General features: G+C 32.7%; 1 protein-coding gene and 1 long non-coding RNA gene across 2 annotated transcripts; one reads left to right on the top strand and one right to left on the bottom strand.

Annotated features, from left to right (window-relative positions):
• Nucleotides 1-11,880: 11,880 nt before the first annotated feature.
• Nucleotides 11,881-13,837, bottom strand: LOC129968272 (uncharacterized). The gene is made up of 2 exons (XM_056082127.1): nucleotides 13,761-13,837; nucleotides 11,881-12,520 (listed from the first exon to the last, which is right to left on the bottom strand). Exons 1-2 carry the CDS (start codon nucleotides 13,835-13,837, stop codon nucleotides 11,881-11,883), a joined length of 717 nt encoding a protein of 238 aa, XP_055938102.1.
• A 1,773-nt stretch (nucleotides 13,838-15,610) lies between these two features.
• LOC129969589 (uncharacterized) lies at nucleotides 15,611-17,993 on the top strand. The gene is made up of 3 exons (XR_008784540.1): nucleotides 15,611-16,543; nucleotides 16,651-16,837; nucleotides 17,836-17,993. It is a non-coding gene; the product is annotated as an uncharacterized LOC129969589 (long non-coding RNA).
• Nucleotides 17,994-18,974: the final 981 nt, after the last annotated feature.

Consider the following 18,974-nt stretch of genomic DNA (forward strand, 5'->3'; position numbering starts at 1 on the left):
ATCTGCAATATACATGTTTTCATAGAAAACATTTCCTATAACTTTAGCTAACCTGTACAGGACTTGTCATGTCTTAAAACAGGACTAACCCGTACAGGACTTGTCATGTCTTAAAACAGGACTAACCTATACAGGACTTGTCATCTCTTAAAACAAGACTAACCTGTACAGGACTTGTCATCTCTTAAAACAGGACTAACAAGTACAGAACTTTATCTAAGATACAGAATTATAGAGAGTTATTAAATAAGGAAAAAAATATATTGTGAGTGATAAAAGTTCTTTTTTTATTTTTTTATGAATTTTGTTTAATTATTGGTTATTTGAAATCCAAGTGAAAAGAATATTCAAGTAGAAATACAAAAAAGCAATTGCAAAAAAGTTGCATTGATAATATTTTAAATGTAATAGATTAATTACAATTATTTTTATTTATTTCCGATGTTTACCAGTGTATTCAAAGAAAGTAAATTTTGAAACAAGATTAATTTCCTTTTATAAGATGACATACCAAGAATGGAACAAATATGTCAACAAATTAGAAACATGCCAGCAATATAGACATTGTACAACACCCAATGAGCATTAAAAACTCATCATATCAATCATTTCTAAAAAAAATATTAAAATATGTTACTATTTTATAAATTTGTTTTAGGTGACTATGTTGGAAAATGAATTTTCTGATAAAAGTTATAAAAATCTTTTTTTCAGAATTTTTGGATGCGTTTAATATAGAAAAACTCCTATAAAGCAAACATATACCAGTTAAATACCAAAAGTATTCAGAAAATTGAAAGAAATATGTATTATTTTTTTCTATAAGTAAAAGAATAAGGCGGAAATCTTGAAATTTTTATCATTTTTTTATCTAAACTTCCGCAAATAACTTAATAATTATATTTCCTAGTTAATGAATAAAGAAAAGATTATAATCTATATAATGTTTATATATTGTTATTCAATAAATAACAAAACATTTATCTTTATGCGCATTCTTAAATATTAAAACAACTTTAAAGCACCTTTTTGATGAAAAAGTGATTTAATTTGAAGTTCACAAATTGCAGAACTTATTACAAATCATTATACCGGTTAAAAAATAAAATCATTTGAATTTAAATTTATAAGTATTTTTCCCTAAAGAATGAACCGAAATGTTGAACGTGAGGAAATTAGAAAGATAAAATGGTATTGAAATATAGTTTATAAAAATATAGAAAGGAACGCAATTTTCAATGAGTGAATATAAAAACAAGATCAAATCAGTTTTATAAAGAAAATTTTCAGAAATTAAGTCTTGACACTCCGACAAGAAATTCTTATTATCAGACCAAGTCTTGAAAAATCTGCCCTGTTACACCTTTACAACCAAGTAATTGTTTTAAGAGATGACAGGTACAGTGCGATAGTATGTACAGATGACAAATATAGATGACAGTATGTGCGAGATGACAAGTATAGATGAATTATAGTGCGATTCTCATAACTTATTCTTGTAACAATTATCAAATGCATCTATTAGACAGGTTTATTCAAAACTTATTGAAGCCCGGTAGCGTAGTGATAGAGCTTTGCACTCCCATTGCAGAGGTCCGAGATTCGATCCTCGGGCTCGGCGAGGTCGACACAGCCTTTCATTACTTCTGTGGATCAATAAACTGAGGACTAAGCATGCTTGGGAACCAAACACTAGGGGTTCCGTGTTAAGCCGCGGTCCCACGACCGGAGGATCTTCACAGATGTGGTCATAAAACTGTCACCCTTCCTTCGTGGTGCCACCCCCGTCTGTGGCAGCGGACCCACGACCGGAGAAATCTTCAGACGGCACACGTTCCCCTTTCGACCGCTCAGACCCTCAGTTTCTTTGACCCCCTCCCCCCCCCCCCATAGCCCAAACAAATTTTTTGGCTCTTTGATGTTTGTCGATTTACCGACATTTTGCGGGAAGCTACAGGCGTACCACGGGCGACGGGGGAGTGTGGTCCCCCAGTGGGTCGGATGTCAGATTTATGACCAAATCCCTGAGGTGGCAGGTCGTTGGACCGCCGCTTTAAGTGGCGTTCCTACGAACTGTCCAGACGGCACGCGGGCCACGCGTCCCCCCCCCCCCCTTGAGCCCCTCTTGCGGTTTTCTGGGGTGCTTTGATGCCTGCCTAGTTTACCGACAAATTGTCGGTAAACTGGGCAAACATCAAAGCACCCCAGAAAACCCCAAGAGGGGTTGAGGGGGGGACATGTGGACCCTCTGAAAATACTACGGTCGCAGGAACGCCGCTTGAAGCTGACCGCCTTATAACAGGAATATACGCCTTGCACCCCGGTGTCCCAGGTGAAGATAGCAGATATGGGCAATGTAGGTCTTGGCCCACAAAGGCTGACGAGCCACTGAGTTTAGTTTATTCAAAGAGTTTTACTATCAACCAATGAAAAGAAGATGGGTGTAAATTTGCTACCATATAGGTTATGAAGAAATGAAAAAAGGTTTTTGTCTTAGCTTTTCAAAAGTTTATCATGATATAAATGATGCCACAACTTTGATTGAATTGCCTACAATTCGTTGTAATTTTATTAAAAAATTATAAGTAATGCTAGGAAATATTAAATAAATTACGAGATTGTTATTTTAATATATAGTTACTTTTTCAAATATTTCTTTTTGAAAACAAAGATTAAAGCGTATTAAATAGAATATTTTGCATTAACTATTTGATATCCAAGCACATTTCAAGCGGCACTCCCTTTAACTTCCAGACTTTCTGAGCGTCTCGCTGGGAGGCATGGACTCTTCCAAGCTCAGGAGAGTTCAGGGGCAGTTACTCTCCATGGGCCGAAGTAATAAATCTGTCATCGTTCTACTTTGAACCTTGCTTCTTTTGGACAGGAGTTGCTTTTGCTACCGGCCTGAGTGTTTCATTCCAATGCATTAATATTTTTTAGCGTGAACCAAGTTTTATATTAGATTTCCAAACCATTTAGATCATTGAAATGAAAACTGGGTTTAATATCAATCTCAAAAACATCTTTTTTCATCCGATTTTCAACAGACTTTTAGAATATTAATTCATTCTTTTTTGGAAAAATTGAATAATACATCATATATTAGTATGTAATTTTTTTTACACACTATATGACATACATAGTGTATATATCAATGCTATTTGGATATTTTTTTACATATGTCAATGCAATTCAGTTATAGACTAAATAATGTTTTAAATCTTCATTTAATACTGGAATAAAAACATCCGTTGAATTAAAAAAAATTGTGAACACAGCACTTTGAAGGTCATTTCGGAAATAGTACGTTCTTTTAACACTCGGCTAATATTTTCTTTTATTATCATCAGTATTACATTAAGAAATATATAAACTGTTCATTGAATTCTAATAGTCTCTTTTATTAATATCAGCATTACATTTATTTACTTTAATATAAAATGTTCATTGAATTTTTGAATATAAAATATTACTTTGAATTTTTGATCGTAATACAAAGAGATCGTTTAGTATTTTAATTAAATTTTTAATGAAGTTTTTACTTTGTTTACAAAAACTTACGCAAAATTTTTATTTAAACAATCAAATAAATAAATTGGAGATAAATATACATTTGAAAAATATCTTTATTTTGCAACTCATTTTTACTTGAGTTTTAAAATTTTTGTCGTACTAAGAGACTACATTACGTCAAACTTTATATATACCATCTATCTAAGCAATTCGATAATTGAAATAACATGTTTTTAAAACTTCATTTAATGCTGATATACAAAGAATTGTACAATAAAATCCGGGGGAAAAATTAATCAGCGGAATATATTTCGCAAATACATACCATCAGTTTCCAGGCTTCACATTTTAGTTCATCATAAATATTACTTTAGTATAAACCATCATGCTAAATTTTTTAAGTTGAATTTCTGATTTTAAAATGTTATTTTAAGTTTCCTATAATATTGTTAACACACTATCTTAATACAATGAAATAATACGAGACTTTCGTTCATTTTAAGTTTTCACAAATTTCCGCATAAGTGAATCCCGCGCAAATTTTTTAATAAATAATTTTCGATCATTGGAATAAAAGTAGGTAAAAATTACCACACAAAAATATCCGTATATTTCAGATATTTTCAATAAAACTTAAAATATTAAATTATTTTTCAATCTTAGATAATATGCCATATATTACCGTTTATTTAAATTTTTTTTTGTACATCAGTATAATTCAGAAAATAGACGAAATCATTTTAAAATTTCATTTTACAATGAAATAAGAAAAATAAAATTTGAAAAAATGTTTTGAAGTTAAAACATGTTTTCACCAATCATCATCTTTCCTTGACTGATCACTCATTTCATCAATAGCTGGCAAAATTGTTTTAATGTCTTCATCAGTGAATTCAAGTTTACTTTCGCTTATAAAGTAGAAATAAGCTTTTAATTAAAAAAGTTACTCTGATAATACAAAAACATTCCCAGTACATAAAATTATTAGAACGGAAGAGAAATTTTCAGAATAGCATCCGTACAAGGATCTCGGCATTTACATAACTTATCTTACTTTATGAAGAAGGGAAAAAATTCAAGCTTTTTGAGATCCTTTTGTACTATTTGAAAACATTGGTCTTTACTCGGCATCAAAAAATCCAACGGTCCTTTGATAGAATAAGATGCTAGGAATAAAACCCACTTCCCTATACAGTAACAAGAGTCACTACCGATTTTGTGAGAAAATTGCGATGTGAATAGGCCGCAGTATCAGTGCCATAGTTTGTCTTTTTATCATGACGATAGTCCCAATATTTAATAGAGCTTGTCATGCTTATCCAAAAAATAAACAACGTGTCGGTATTCTTAGATTCATCGTTAACAAAGAACTTCAGTTGAAAATTTCCTTTATAAATAGTTACAAGATCTCCAATTTTGAGATAACAGCACGTGGAATTCGAAATTAGAGTCATTTCAAAACGCAAAATATGTGCAAAAAAAAAAAAACATTGTGTGAATCCTTTCCCAACCCTACCCTACTGCCTTAGACATAGGGGAATTTTCTGTAAAAAAGCTGCGATCGTCAGAGGTAACACGGACCTCTTAGACTGCGTAACACAGTAGCTGCTTTTAATACCCATCTCCCCTTTAACGGAAGCAGGCACCCAAAAGCGACCCAATTGGACAATAGAAGAAAGTTTCCAAAGCGTCCCAAACCGCCCAAGCTAGAAGTGAGAGGATTTTAAAAGGCGTACCAATCCTGCATCTAGTTTTGTCTCCTTCGGTGTACCAGAGTCACCGTCTCTATGCTGTGTTCTCAAGCCGAAGTAATGATCGCACCGTACGAGTGGATACTGGGCGTGCTTCAAACATGCTCATATCCTGATTAATGGTCCATATTGTGCTTGTGTGGGAGATTCTGTAAAACCATACAACACTTCTGTCCTATAGGAGGTCATTGATGTCCTAAATGCCTTTCAGTACGACTCTCAAAACCCGTTATTTCCATATTCGCATGACATTTTTTTATTTTGACCAACATTATTGAGCGATAATCCACGCTGTAGATAACCAACGATCCTGCTTCTGCCGAATTTCAACTAACTAGGAAGAATTTATTATTATTATTATTATTAGTCAATTCAATTCATAACACGATATACTGAACAAACTCCATTCTTACCAAGCGTTTTCCAAATGAGAAATCCCCTTCACAATTTTTCTTTTATACAGTGTTCAGATGTCCTTCCTCCCTCGCGTCATCTAAATGCGCTGAAACGCTAATCATTTACATATTCTGAACTCTTCTTCCATTTGCATGATTTTGATGTTAATCAGTTTATTCCATCCTGGTGTTTCAATTGTAATGCCCGGCAGTTCACATAACCGGCTATTTGCAGTATCTAAAGAAGCTATATCGGAGTATTTCAGCAAGAATTAGCTGGGATTCGGAGCCAAACAATATCATGGTGTACCTTTATTGATTCCTATGCTACTAGGTCATCATGTTTTTGATGCTGCCTAAGCGAAAATCCCGTTTACAGCATATAAAGTAATAACCTATAATTACTGATTGAATGAATGATAGGGCACCTCTGTTTCACCATATTCTAATTTTCTACGAAAGACGATAGGCTTATTTTTAAATTTATCGTGATAATTGCTTTTTTAAAAATAATATTTATATTTATTGAGTATGCTTCTTTCGGGTTCGAATTTGCATACAAATTTTCAATCCTTCTTAAAAAGTGAGCAACCTTTAGAAAATATCTCGTATTCCACTTCGTACGTGCTAGCTGAACAGCCATCTCGCAAGAATCTTTGGAAGAAGAGGACAATTTATAAGAAATTTCTACATCCCAATAAACTGATAATAACTCGAAGAATTGATCGGTTTTCATTTTATTGCTGCTTGCGTTAACAGGAAGATGGTTCTGAATTTTTTTAAAACTGGGCACATTGTGTAAACTTAATGTTTCTTCTGCGACTGAAAAAGATTGAATATTTTAGCTGTTCGGAACTCTTTGGGGCAATATTCAAAGAAGAATTTAAAAAAAATCCATATATTTTTCAAGAACTTCCTATCGCTGCTACTGAATTAATAATGGGTAAGTTACTAAGTTGTTTTGAATTCGCATAAGTATAAAAATGAACTGTAATTATGTCTTTTGTATAGAATTGTTCTACTGAAGTATCCGTTCATAATGTTTCTTTTCGAAAAGTATTATTTTAATTATCTTGAACAACTTTTTAGAAAAAAGAGTATGTAGCAGAATTTATGCAGTTATTATATAAATCATTAATATATAAATGACGTCATCTTTTACTAGAGAATGAATGAACCAATTTAAAATGCTAAAGCTTGGTTATTAGTTTTATGTAAATGACTTACTATAAAACATGGTAGTATCATATAGCTCATCTTTTAACAAATTTACTGGGAAATTTAATTTTAAAAACCGCGATATTATCTTGTGACAAAAACAGTATAGAATTTCCGTTTTGTAAGCCGGACTTCATTCATAGGAAAAGCTCGCTAAAAATGAATTGTTCATGATACATTTTACAAATATATATATGTAAATAAAATATATGATAGAAACATTTAGAAATTTCTTTTTTCAGAAAATAGCACATTTGAAAAAGCTCAAAACTTGGTCGTTCGTCTAAGATCCTGTTAGTTTTAATGCTCGATTCAATATTTATGTTAATTAGTTTTGAAAAGCACATTTATAGTGTTGCAGATATTCGGTAGTTTGACTTCTAAATTTCTTTGCTACTTACTCATTTACGTATGATTGTAATTGAATTTAAATGCAAAAATAAGGTCATTGTAAAATCCCCCGGAACTTGACTACAGCTCATTTCACGTCTCTTGAACTTCGAAAAAATGTCTTCTTTGAGCTCAATAAAAAAATGCATGTTTTTCGAGCAATAAAACAGCAAGTTCTTGTATCAGGGATTTGATAATCCCAAAATTCAAATTTGTTTGCTAATTTCTGCATCTCTTCTAATAATAAAAATGAATGTGTATTGGCATTCTACAAGACGGACCATTTGACCTAATGCTACCAAATTTGGCACACAATTTTAAGGGTGTGGTAACTTTTTTGGGTATTTCTTGAAATGTTAACGATAATTTTTGTTAAAAAAATCTGAATTGCGTGGATTTTGTGATATTTTTTAAAAATACTGCGATAAAAAAATTTCTAATGCAAATTTAATAGTCAGGGGTATTTTTTCAAATTTTGTTAATTTCTATTTTTTATCTCATGAGTATTCAGCAATAGACTATATTGTCCAGAAATTTAAACCTCTTCGTTATTTCAAAAAATATTTAATCGAGTGGCTCAAAACATTGCTGAAAGCTAGATTCGGTTTTGCATCGTAATAGAAGAAATAAGTTATAGTATCGTGAAAATTAAAGACCATTCACGAAGTTACATCTTGACTTTATCGGGGTGGTTTATATGCACATAGAAGAAATGGATTAAATAATTGTTAAAATATTAGGGCAAATTTATATCTAGTAATTGCATGGTATTTTAACCTTGAATCATCGATCTAGTCTTGTTATTAGTCAACGCATTCTACTGGAAGTATTTTAGTCATTTAATATTCAGAATAAATGTCAATTTAAAGTTGTTAGAAGTGAAAGTAATGCTTTGAATTAATGAATAAAATTGCACTTTTTAAACTACAGATTTACTTTGGCAAAAGCATGCGATTGAAATATGTAACTAAACAAATTCTTGAGTATTATTACAGCGTATAAGAATTGTTACTATTTTCTTAAAATTTGGATAAACTAAATGCACACAAATAAAACTACCTGAATAGTTAATTTTTAAATTTCTGTAAAATTGGCTTTTCATCATAATTTCTGGAGTAATCAAGAGAAATGTTCTATTACGATAAATAAATTTTGATACGAATTTTATTTTTTAAGATAAAAAATTTTGTAAGTGAATATATCTAGAATAATGCCATTTCTCAAAAATTACTATTTGCCAAAATTGACGCTTCAGGTCCAAATCTTTGTCTAAAGAGCGTTATATTCCGTGTTTAATGTCCCTCACAATTCACTGTAAGTTTGTCTTGAAAGAATAATTTCTTAATAGTGTTGAAGTGTAGCGTATAAATTTCAACAGTGCAAGCTTCTAATAATCGGAAATAATGAATTGAATGTCATAAGGGCTACTGAGAATAGGTGCTTGAACATGGTTTTGGCACCGTGGGTCCACTAATGAGTGGCGCGCCAAGTATTTCTTGAAATGCATAAATTGAACAAATACCAATACTTATAAATTCTTGATTCACATTGTTACTACAATGAGCTAAACATAAAATGAGTAAACATAAAAGTAGGTTTGTTTATACTTAAAATATATAGGCTCGCAGCTTTTTCCTCCCTTGTTGATTTGAATTTTAATAGCGTATTCTGCAAAATTGCCGCACAGTTTTAATTTCGTGTTGTATTTTTCTTGGAAATCTTTCATGTGGTGAAATTTAAATTTCATTCTTATAACATCTTGTGAACACGCTTAGAGCCTTGGAGATAGCAGGCGATTATGAAATAAAATCATTAAAATATGATTATACATGGTTTCTTAGTTGTGGGTAATATTTCAGTTTTATATTCTTATTGCACTACCACCGGAAAAGACCCTGGAACTTGCAAGGCTTTGTGTCTTATGAAACATTTAAAACGCATTTGTATAGCATTATATTGTAACATGAATGAAAGCTGAATAATGCAAGTTTCTTCATTTTAGTCAAAATGATAAAAGTATAAAGCTGTAATGTTAAGGCAAGCTCGTGTGTTCTATGTAATGAGGCGCTCGTATATTTTAATGATATTCTATTGTGTATGTTGAATAGAGGGTGCATCATTTTTTTGAAGCAGTTTATCTAATTGTGATCCTTTTGCCATAAAAAAAATAATTTGCGATTATAAAGCGACTCCAAGATAGAATTTCTGTTACTGTCGATTCTATTAACAGTCGATTTGATTGCCTAGATAATGAGAATTTAGAACCTCGATGAACGACCATAATTCCCTCAAATATTATTCGCCATGTGAAATATTCATTAAGCATAAAATTTTCCACAGAAATCGATATGAAATAGGACAACGCATCCCATTTCGTAAAAAGAAATTCTTAATTTCATTTTTAACTTGAGCCAAGGTCACTACAATTTCTCTTTCAGGTCACTTCACAAGACTAGAATGTGGAAGCGGAACCTGCATTTTTATGCCCGACACTTATGTGATGGACTGTATATTTTGAAACTGTTGCAAGTGTCATTCTTCCAACTTTTCGGCTAGCAAAATTTAATAATAGTTGCCAGATTGAGAAAGGAATACCATTACTATAGTGTTGTGCTGTTTTTGGATTGGGGGCGATATTTTCTCCTCAATTTCCTGCTGTCGCATCTCATTGGAATAACCAGGTATATCTACTTAATTGTGGTACCCTGGCTTACTTGGAGGTTACTTGTGTCGAATATTCGGATATTAAGAATTCTTCCCTATTCCTTCAGCATACTAGAAGTTTAGATTTCAGTGTCTTCCCCGAATTTGCAAGGTATCGAAAACATTTTAAAGAAACGGTCTAGAATATAGATAAATCAAATACCCGCTCGAAAACGAATAAATCTCAAAGCAATAATAACCTGGCAATAAATGCATCCTCTCAAACTAAAAGCGGAAGTTGAATATTTTTGATTCGATAATCTATTAAAAAGTTGACGATGCAGTTCTCAAAATAAATCTCTCAAACTACAGTTTGGTTTCATTAATTTTCGCGACTGTTAATTTAGAGATCAGATCGTCCTCTAAATATTGATTGCAACTTTGTCAAAAGCCATTCAATTAAGTTCCGGTGTAGCTTTATTCCAGCTATTTCGAAGTTATAAGGACTACTTAAGCGAACTCGTTGACGAATTTGAAATTTCTTCCTAAAGCGTTTACTTATTTCAGTAGGTATGTTATAAAGTATTTTTATTTCAGGCTGTTATTCAAACTTCTGTTTATAAATTGTCATGGCAAATTTCATATTGCGAATTACAAATCAATTCTTAAAGTAAGGGAGTTTAAGTCAAAATATGTTCAACTGCTCAATCAAGACGCGCACCTGTGTTTCAAATAAAAATTAATTTTGCAGTTAATTCTTGATGTTCCAGGTTTTATTGAATGTAAGATGAACCGAAATGAGGAATAAACTGTTAGTTCAGGTACTAAATAAAAGTGTCACGGCCTGCTAATTTTCTACGCTATATATCGAAAAATTCCCTTAATATTTAAACAAATTATGAGCTAAATACAAACATTTCAGAGATCTAGGTTAAAATATTCATTATACAAATGATTTTTTCTTCCGGATAGTAAAATGAATTGAAGTCGGAATAACAATTTTTTGAAGTAACTAGTTCTTAATGATAGAGTAGTAATGGAAAATCGAATCAAGCGAGGACAGAAGGATATGAGAAAAATGACATTTTAATATTACTATACATTTCCAAGGGTGTTAAACGATGCCATTTTTTAATTAAGCCTGAAGTACTTCTCGCTAATTCGCATTTCGAAACTATATTTCGTACTGGAATTGCCGATTAGTACCATAAACATTCTCTTGCTCTTTGAAATTATTTGTGTTTAGGTCTTTAAATATCATTAAAAAAAAGTTTCATATATAAAAATTCTTTTGCTTTTCCGTATTAGTCTGCATCATTATTCTTAATGTCTGCTTATTTTAGCATCCTTCGTGTAATCTACATTAATGGAATAAATAGATTATTTTGTATTTGGTATTTCTGCATTTTAATTGTATCCTTTAAGGAGTGCCATTTAATTAGCATTATCTAGATTCATTGTTTAGAATCGTCGCTTTATTTACTTAAATCACAAATTTTGAACAAATCGCATGCTCTGTTTCTATTCTGCTTCAACTCAACGTGTTAATCAAAATTAGCATAAAAACAGCTGGATTCAGTATTTTTTTAAATTCCTTTTTAATCTTAGTGCAAAATATTTGGTCTTCGCGGAGCAGTGATGATACTGACATGCATTCTAGTATCGGGTTCAGATGCATTATGCGAGTTGGGAAATTCCCTAGGGATGTGCATCACGAAAGAAATGTACAGGCAAGAATCATGAAAAGAAATTAATGTACTTTGTTCTGGGAGTTGGAGTGGGTGTGGAGCTTAATTTGTGCAATGTTTCATTAGGCAGTCAGTGGAGCGACAGCTTTGTAGAATTTGAAAATAGTCAATGTACGATGAAGTATGCAAGTTACCTTGCCATGCGTTATGAACAAGACATGATTGTCTTAACTAGTCCCGGTATCGGCGATTGTATGTAATATTTAGTATTGAGAATTGGTGCTAGCTGGGTAATGTGTTTGTAGGTGTGAATTGTGGACTGTGGATGGGGCAGTTGGTGTGGATATTTACAAGAACCATGGATTGGAGGGAGAGCAGACGGCGTGGGTAATGAGTGCTTGAGCTGTGGTTTCGGGGGTTAATGTTGGAGGCGTTTGGGTAATGCCTGTGTGCGAGTTGTGGTTTTGAAGTTGGGGGCGTGTGGGTAATGCCTGTGTGCGAGTTGTGGTTTTGAGGTTGGGGGCGTGTGGGTAATGCCTGTGTGCGAGTTGTGGTTTTGAGGTTGGGGGCGTGTGGGTAATGCCTGTGTGCGAGTTGTGGCTTTGAGGTTGGGGGCGTGTGGGTAATGCCTGTGTGCGTGTTGTGGCTTTGAGGTTGGGGGCGTGTGGGTAATGCCTGTGTGCGTGTTGTGGCTTTGAGGTTGGGGGCGTGTGGGTAATGCCTGTGTGCGTGTTGTGGCTTTGAGGTTGGGGGCGTGTGGGTAATGCCTGTGTGCGTGTTGTGGCTTTGAGGTTGGGGGCGTGTGGGTAATGCCTGTGTGCGTGTTGTGGCTTTGAGGTTGGGGGCGTGTGGGTAATGCCTGTGTGCGTGTTGTGGCTTTGAGGTTGGGGGCGTGTGGGTAATGCCTGTGTGCGTGTTGTGGCTTTGAGGAAATGGAAAATGTTGAAGGATAAAGGGGCCGCACTCGTATGTTGTACAAGGATTTGCTCATTCTAATCATTCTCAACACTAATTTTACGTTGACGACGATTATTTCAATAGAAAGTAGGGATACAGGCAGCGATGAGATTGAAATAGGGAAACAAGGGAAGAATGCTTAACAGAATGATTAGGCGACTCCGAAATAAGTTTATCAAGAAACAGCTGGTTTAACATTAATTTTAAAAATCCTACTGGATTTGAATGCCATAAATTTGACAGATGTATATTTATATCTGACAGAATAATCTTTTTGTTTTGGTGTTTCCACTTTACATAGGATTAAGCTCGAACCGGATTGAATAATAGATATCACAAAAACCAACAGCATCAGAACTATAATATTTCGGAGAATCTCTCGTAATTAGAACTGCGCTCAAATCGACGATTAAAATGCGTTACGAATTTAATGAATAATTGAAATTCTTCATGGTGTAACAAGGATAGACAAATGGTCCTTGAATGATTTGTGGCACTTTTCCTGATGAACAGAATTGATTCGAATTCATATTGCGGTGGAATTAGATATTTGATTTCCATAGTCTTTGGTTTACTGCGTTTTATTTAGGGCTGAACTCGAAATCTATTCACTCATTGCCTTTTTTAATTCCTTGAAATGCCCAATATATAAAATTTATATTTTTTTCTAATTTTATTTATTCGTAGAGTGTCGATAAAAAATTGTTCGCGTATTGGAAATTAAACAATTTATGCCAAAATTTCTACATTTTATTTAAAAGTTGCCTTTTATTTTATTTTTTTTAAACTTTAGCTCGTGGTTTTTGCCATCTTGGACAGTATTAATTCCGTATACGTAATCTTAAATTATGTGACATTTTTACTTCTGACCAATCTCCCCCCCACCCCTCAATATTCAAATTAAAATCGTCAACCTATAATATGAAAAGTAATATTGTGGATGTCGTTATTTTCTTTCTATATAATTTATTCCCCTAGTTGCAGCATTCGTATGGAAAAAAATTCTTTCAATTCGTAATCGCGTATCATTTAATCCTAAAGGGACTAGATATTTTTGAGGCGCAAAAAAAGTATAATTTCTGCTGAATAATTGAATATTTGAACAACTACATTAGCAGAAATTAGAAATAATTTGCTCTATATCAAAACTGGAAAACAGAAGTTTGAATGATCTTGTGTATTGAATGCGGATGAATTTTAATTACCTTTTTGAATTGGATGAAAGGAAGTAATCAGCTAGACCAGGAATAAGAATGTTCACAAATGTAGTCGAATTAAGCATTGAATATAATTTCTTTAAATGCAGCTATTTTGAAAGTATATGGAAGAGGAATGCAATACGAAATTTGCCCACTATACTTTGATGCATAGAAGATATCCTTTTCATAAAAAATGTCGGTAGAGCTCTAAGGCAAAGGAGGTTATTCCATTCGAGAGAATTTTTTTTATTAAAAAAAGTAAGCGCGGGATAATATTTTCGGTGTCTTCCAAAATTTAAAATTAATCACTAAACTGCAGGCTGCCCATTCGTAAATTCTTAAACTTTGGGGAAGCTTCTAAGACGCATTGAAATCTGAACATTTGGCGTTTTGATTGAATACGGAAGAAGTAATAATCACCGTATATTCTACAAAAGTGACTTTCAAGTGACGAAAGTGTCATAATTATGTGGATTTTACTTGGTCTTGTCTATTGATATACGAGAGCGCCATAGTTATTTTCTTGTGCCACTTCTGAAAATATGTAGAATGAATGTATAATTTTATAAATTTCTGGGGTTAAAATAACCTTGGAGATCATTAAACTGCCTCACTCGTACCAGGAAGTTTGCGTTGAATTCATCAGATTTTTCACTCGTTTAAAAGAAATGCAACCTCGCAGAAATTATTAATGAAACAAATCCTGCAGTTATTAGAGCAGCTCTCTAGATAGTAGACTGTTCAATTGCTTGACTCTTCGGACTGATGTTTGGCATCCCTAGATAGTACTCTTCAGATATTTGCTGCAGCAATGAAAGAACGTCTTTCCCCATAAGTGGAGTGAATGTCTTCTCAGCTATCGGCAAAAATTGTGTTGACAGCATCCATCTGGATGGCCAAGGGACTTTTTCTTAGTTCCGTACAGAAATAGATCGGTAAGTTATGCTATTTATAACTGTCATATCGAAATGAAGATTGGATGCAATAATTTATCAATGGTAATGAGAACTATAAAAATGTACTTTTTATTTCATTAGTTTTTCATAGGGTGGACAACATATGTATCCGTGCAGATTTTTTGACGAAGGCACGACGTAAGTCACCAGCACTGCTTCCTCAGTTCCATGTACATGCTATCCATCTGCACCAATACTGGATGCGAGGAAGTCGCATCAAAGTACAAGAAATTCAAGGGAAGTAAATTATATTAATACAACTGACAAAGCGACATGGCCAATTGTATTCTATTCGTCTCGAAAGTAAGCTTTTAGAAGCTGCAAAGAGAAGCGAGACATAATTTCCGGGAAACATTTATTGAAATATGTGTAACCTTTTGCAGTACATCCAACGTAAGAACTACCGGTATTGAAATGCATGTTACACTATGATGGCTATTTGCGTGTAATCACTTGAGTAGAACAGGGCCTGGAACTCTCAAATCATTTATTCAAACACGCACTTTTAACAAAACAAAAAAAAAAATAATTGCTTCTTGTCTATATGGACTGAGGGAAACTTAATTTCTAGAATGAATAAATGTATTTAAAAAAAATCAATGTTTTTCTATCCTTTATAAGTTGCAGTTAATGAAAACGCTTCTTAGGAACATCCTCAAATTCATTTTTCTATTTTTAAAACATCTAAATATGATTCCATAAAATTTGAAAACCACTAAGCATTTTGTGGGTTGCTTTAAAGAGTATTATAGCGTTTAGAGAATAAACTCGTTGTTATATTAAGTATAATCATCAATTATGCTTAGTTGGCAATTAACAAATTAGATGCACGCCTTATTTTCCTATATAAGCTTATACCTCTCGGGAAAGACTTGGAAGTATTTTTTAAACCAAATATTTAGATGAATTGTTTAACAAATGTATTTCAAATATTGCTAATAGCTTTTTGCTAAGAAAAATAAACTCGTGTAAGCTTTAACATTTCCCGATTCAAGCGATAAACCTTTAATTTCTATCAATGAAGTTGCAAGCAAATTTTTACCAGATTTTGGAATTTTCGATGTAGATAAAAGAGCAAAAGTAAAATGCATAGATTCTTGCATTTTGTAATATTATTGAGATTTCGTATCTAATCATTTTGAATTTCTTTTCAGATGTTGAAAGGTTTTAAAGCAAGTGATCATGGCACAACAGATAATATGGAGCTTCAACATGAGCATATTAAAATTCAGATTTTATGGAATACGACTAACAGACCGAACATTTAATGGATGATTTAGGAAGCCTGAAACAGTAGACTAAGCCTAATGTATCACGTTTGTACAGAAAAATTACAGTAATTTAAAAATGACCTGCATAGGGGATTGAAAGTGAAAGATATTTATAATCCCTGCATATCCAGGAAAGTGGTCTGGAAGTGATGAGTCTGAATTGCGTTGATTTCTCATGATTTGAGAGGGGGAAAGCCATGGCAATTACTACTTACGCTATTTTCAAGAGATGGATAGAAAAAAAAAATGAATTTGTTTTTAGGGTAATAATGACAAGAACTTTGGATATAATTTAAATTACTTTACTTATACATGAAAGTATTCTGGCGGAATTCTTCGTATTTACTCATGATGGAACGTCTTAAAAATCGAAAAAGAAAGTCTCCTGCAATTGATATTAGAGCAGCGCATTCTGCAAATATTACATTAGAGGCTATTTAATTGAACAACGGCTTAATACCACTTCTCATCTGTGCAGCGAATATCATTTCGGCTCCAGCGCGAACTCTAAATATGGGAGATGTCTGGATTGGCGGGAAAAAACGGTACTGAAGTGATATCGGTAAGTTGCCCGAATTATGATAATTGTAAAATCGAATTCAAAATTGTATCCAATCACCTTTTGATTATGAAATAATTAAACCTATAAGAATATTTTTATTTCATTAGGTATTCATAGGTCAGACAACTTATGGCCATTATGGAAGCATTTTTTCTTGGATAAGTCTGCCGTCACCATCAGCAATACGGCTTTCTCGGTTCCATATACAAGCCATCAATGCTCGCCAATTTCCTTAAGATCAAATTATCTTGTGTGCAAGAACTTACAGTGATAATTTGATACATCAAATTCACTGTAAGTTCTTCAATCATTATAATAAAATTATCAGAATAGCATGATATTCAGAAACTATTTTTTGGACCCTCTAGAAAGTATTCCGAAGGCACAAAAAATATACAAACCATAGTTGCCTGGAAACATTGAAGTTTTATCTCCCTCTACACATAAGAACTGAATTAACGTTCGTGTTATACTGGTAGATGGATTTCTGTAAATAGATGTCGAAGTAATTCATTGCCCAAGAATGGAGTTGGCCTATATATGCTTCCTTTTTGTCAATACGGAAATATATTGTCAAACCTTTTCAGACATGTGCCTATGAGAGAAGCAAAAAATGTTTCTGCATAATTGTGTGTCATTTCTCCGCTAGTTATTTTGGGGGCCAGACGGAACGTATTGCAGTTGATACTCAAAATTTTCAATCGTCCCTTAATCGCCGTTACCAGCATATAATTATTAGTAAAGGGAACTCATTAGATTTTTCAAGTATATAAACACAATCTAGGAAATCCATTTGCAATCTCTACGAAAGGAGTTGAGCTCATTTCTAAACAGCGGGCCTTTTTTTCTTCAATATACAGGGATGCGTTCGTTTTCGGCTCTTTTAAGCGGTTCTGTGACAGTATCGAAAGCCTGGCAAAATCTACCGTATTCTAAAATCTAGACAATGACTACCGGACGTTATTGAAACATACATTTGCCATTTCTGACTTTCATAAAGAATAAACATGTATGTCTTGGAAAAGTTTGGAATAATTAAATGCTTAATTATTTTAAAATGGTTAGGATTCATAATGCGAACTGTTAGTGGCATTTTCATAATGCGAGTTTTTAGTGGGGGAAAAATCCTAGATGTAGATTCCGTTTCTATTGATAGCAATTAAACGATTTTTTTTTTTTTAGATTTTTGAATTATTGGCGGGGGTTTAAAGATCAAAATTTAGTCTCTTATATTCTGGCATTTAATGGCATTCTCGATAGTTTGATTTAATCTATTAATTTAATCTTTTCAGATGTCTTCATCTTTTAACCCAGGTGATCATGGCGCAGGATACCATTTGGAGCCTTCAACCATAAAATTCGGAGCCTTTTCAATGGAACTATGAATGGAGATCAAATTTATGCAGTTGAGTTTCTAAAATTCATTTTGGCTTCCACCTGACTTTATATTAGTGCCAGAAAATACATAAATGTTCTGTAGAATGGAAAATTATGTTGACTACATACATTACTTGAGGATATCAATACATCTTTGAAATTTTTATTATATTCCAAGAGTAAGATACTGAATATTTATATAATTTTGAATTCTTCCCGAATTTTGCAAAGCTTGAAGTGTGTAAAATATCTAGGATTCAAAGCAAATGTTTAGCAATTCAATATTTCATCTTAATGTCTGGAAACTCTTATTCTTATACCAACTTTAAAATATTGCTTTTCATTCATTCCCTACAAATGTAATACTTGTTTTTTAATCTTTTGTTTTTAAAATACTTATTTCTCCAACATTTTATTAAAATGGTTATTTTAATATGGATAATTTAAAATTGGTAGTGTATTTAATTTTGCTAATAATCTAAACCAACTCTCTAACAAGAGTTTTAATTGTTTGATTTTGTTTGATTTACATTTCGGATAAAATTCGCTTAAATTTTTTGCATGTTTATTAATCTATTAGAGCTCAACAAGTTGATAAGCAGAGCTCTCGTTAACCCAGCAATATAGGCAGGAATAGTAACCGTTATTTTGAAAGAAAAAAAAACTTTCATTTGCATAGTGCAATAATTCATTATTGTGAGTGGAAATTGAATATTTTCGCCATTAGATGATTTGTTAGGATTAAAAATAATCACTGATTACCATAGCAATTACAAAAATGTAATTATTTTTTGTAAACTGATTTGTTTTTCTTTTTACCTACATATTTTTAAAAATTAATCTTTTGGTATTATTTTGTACTGAATGTCAATGCTCGTGAAAACAATTTTATGATCTTGTCCATTTCTAGAACTCGCTCTGTTTTATGAAATGAGTTATCAAATAATTCAATGTTTTTATGTACGATTCTAGTATATTAGGAATTTTGCATTTCATAATGATTCTGATGTTCGCCTTTCAAATATTTGTTTAAAATATGCAAAATTATTTTATG

This window comes from Argiope bruennichi, chromosome 5, assembly GCF_947563725.1.
Source record: "Argiope bruennichi chromosome 5, qqArgBrue1.1, whole genome shotgun sequence".
Classification (NCBI taxonomy): Eukaryota; Metazoa; Arthropoda; class Arachnida; order Araneae; family Araneidae; genus Argiope; species Argiope bruennichi.

Coding starts and splice junctions, on each gene's coding strand:
- LOC129968272 (XM_056082127.1), bottom strand. CDS start 13,837: ATGCTTAATTCGACTACATTTGTGAACATTCTTATTCCTGGTCTAGCT. Junction 12,521..13,760: donor CTTTCATCCAATTCAAAAAG/GTAATTAAAATT, acceptor ATTTCCTCAAAG/CCACAACACGCACACAGGCA.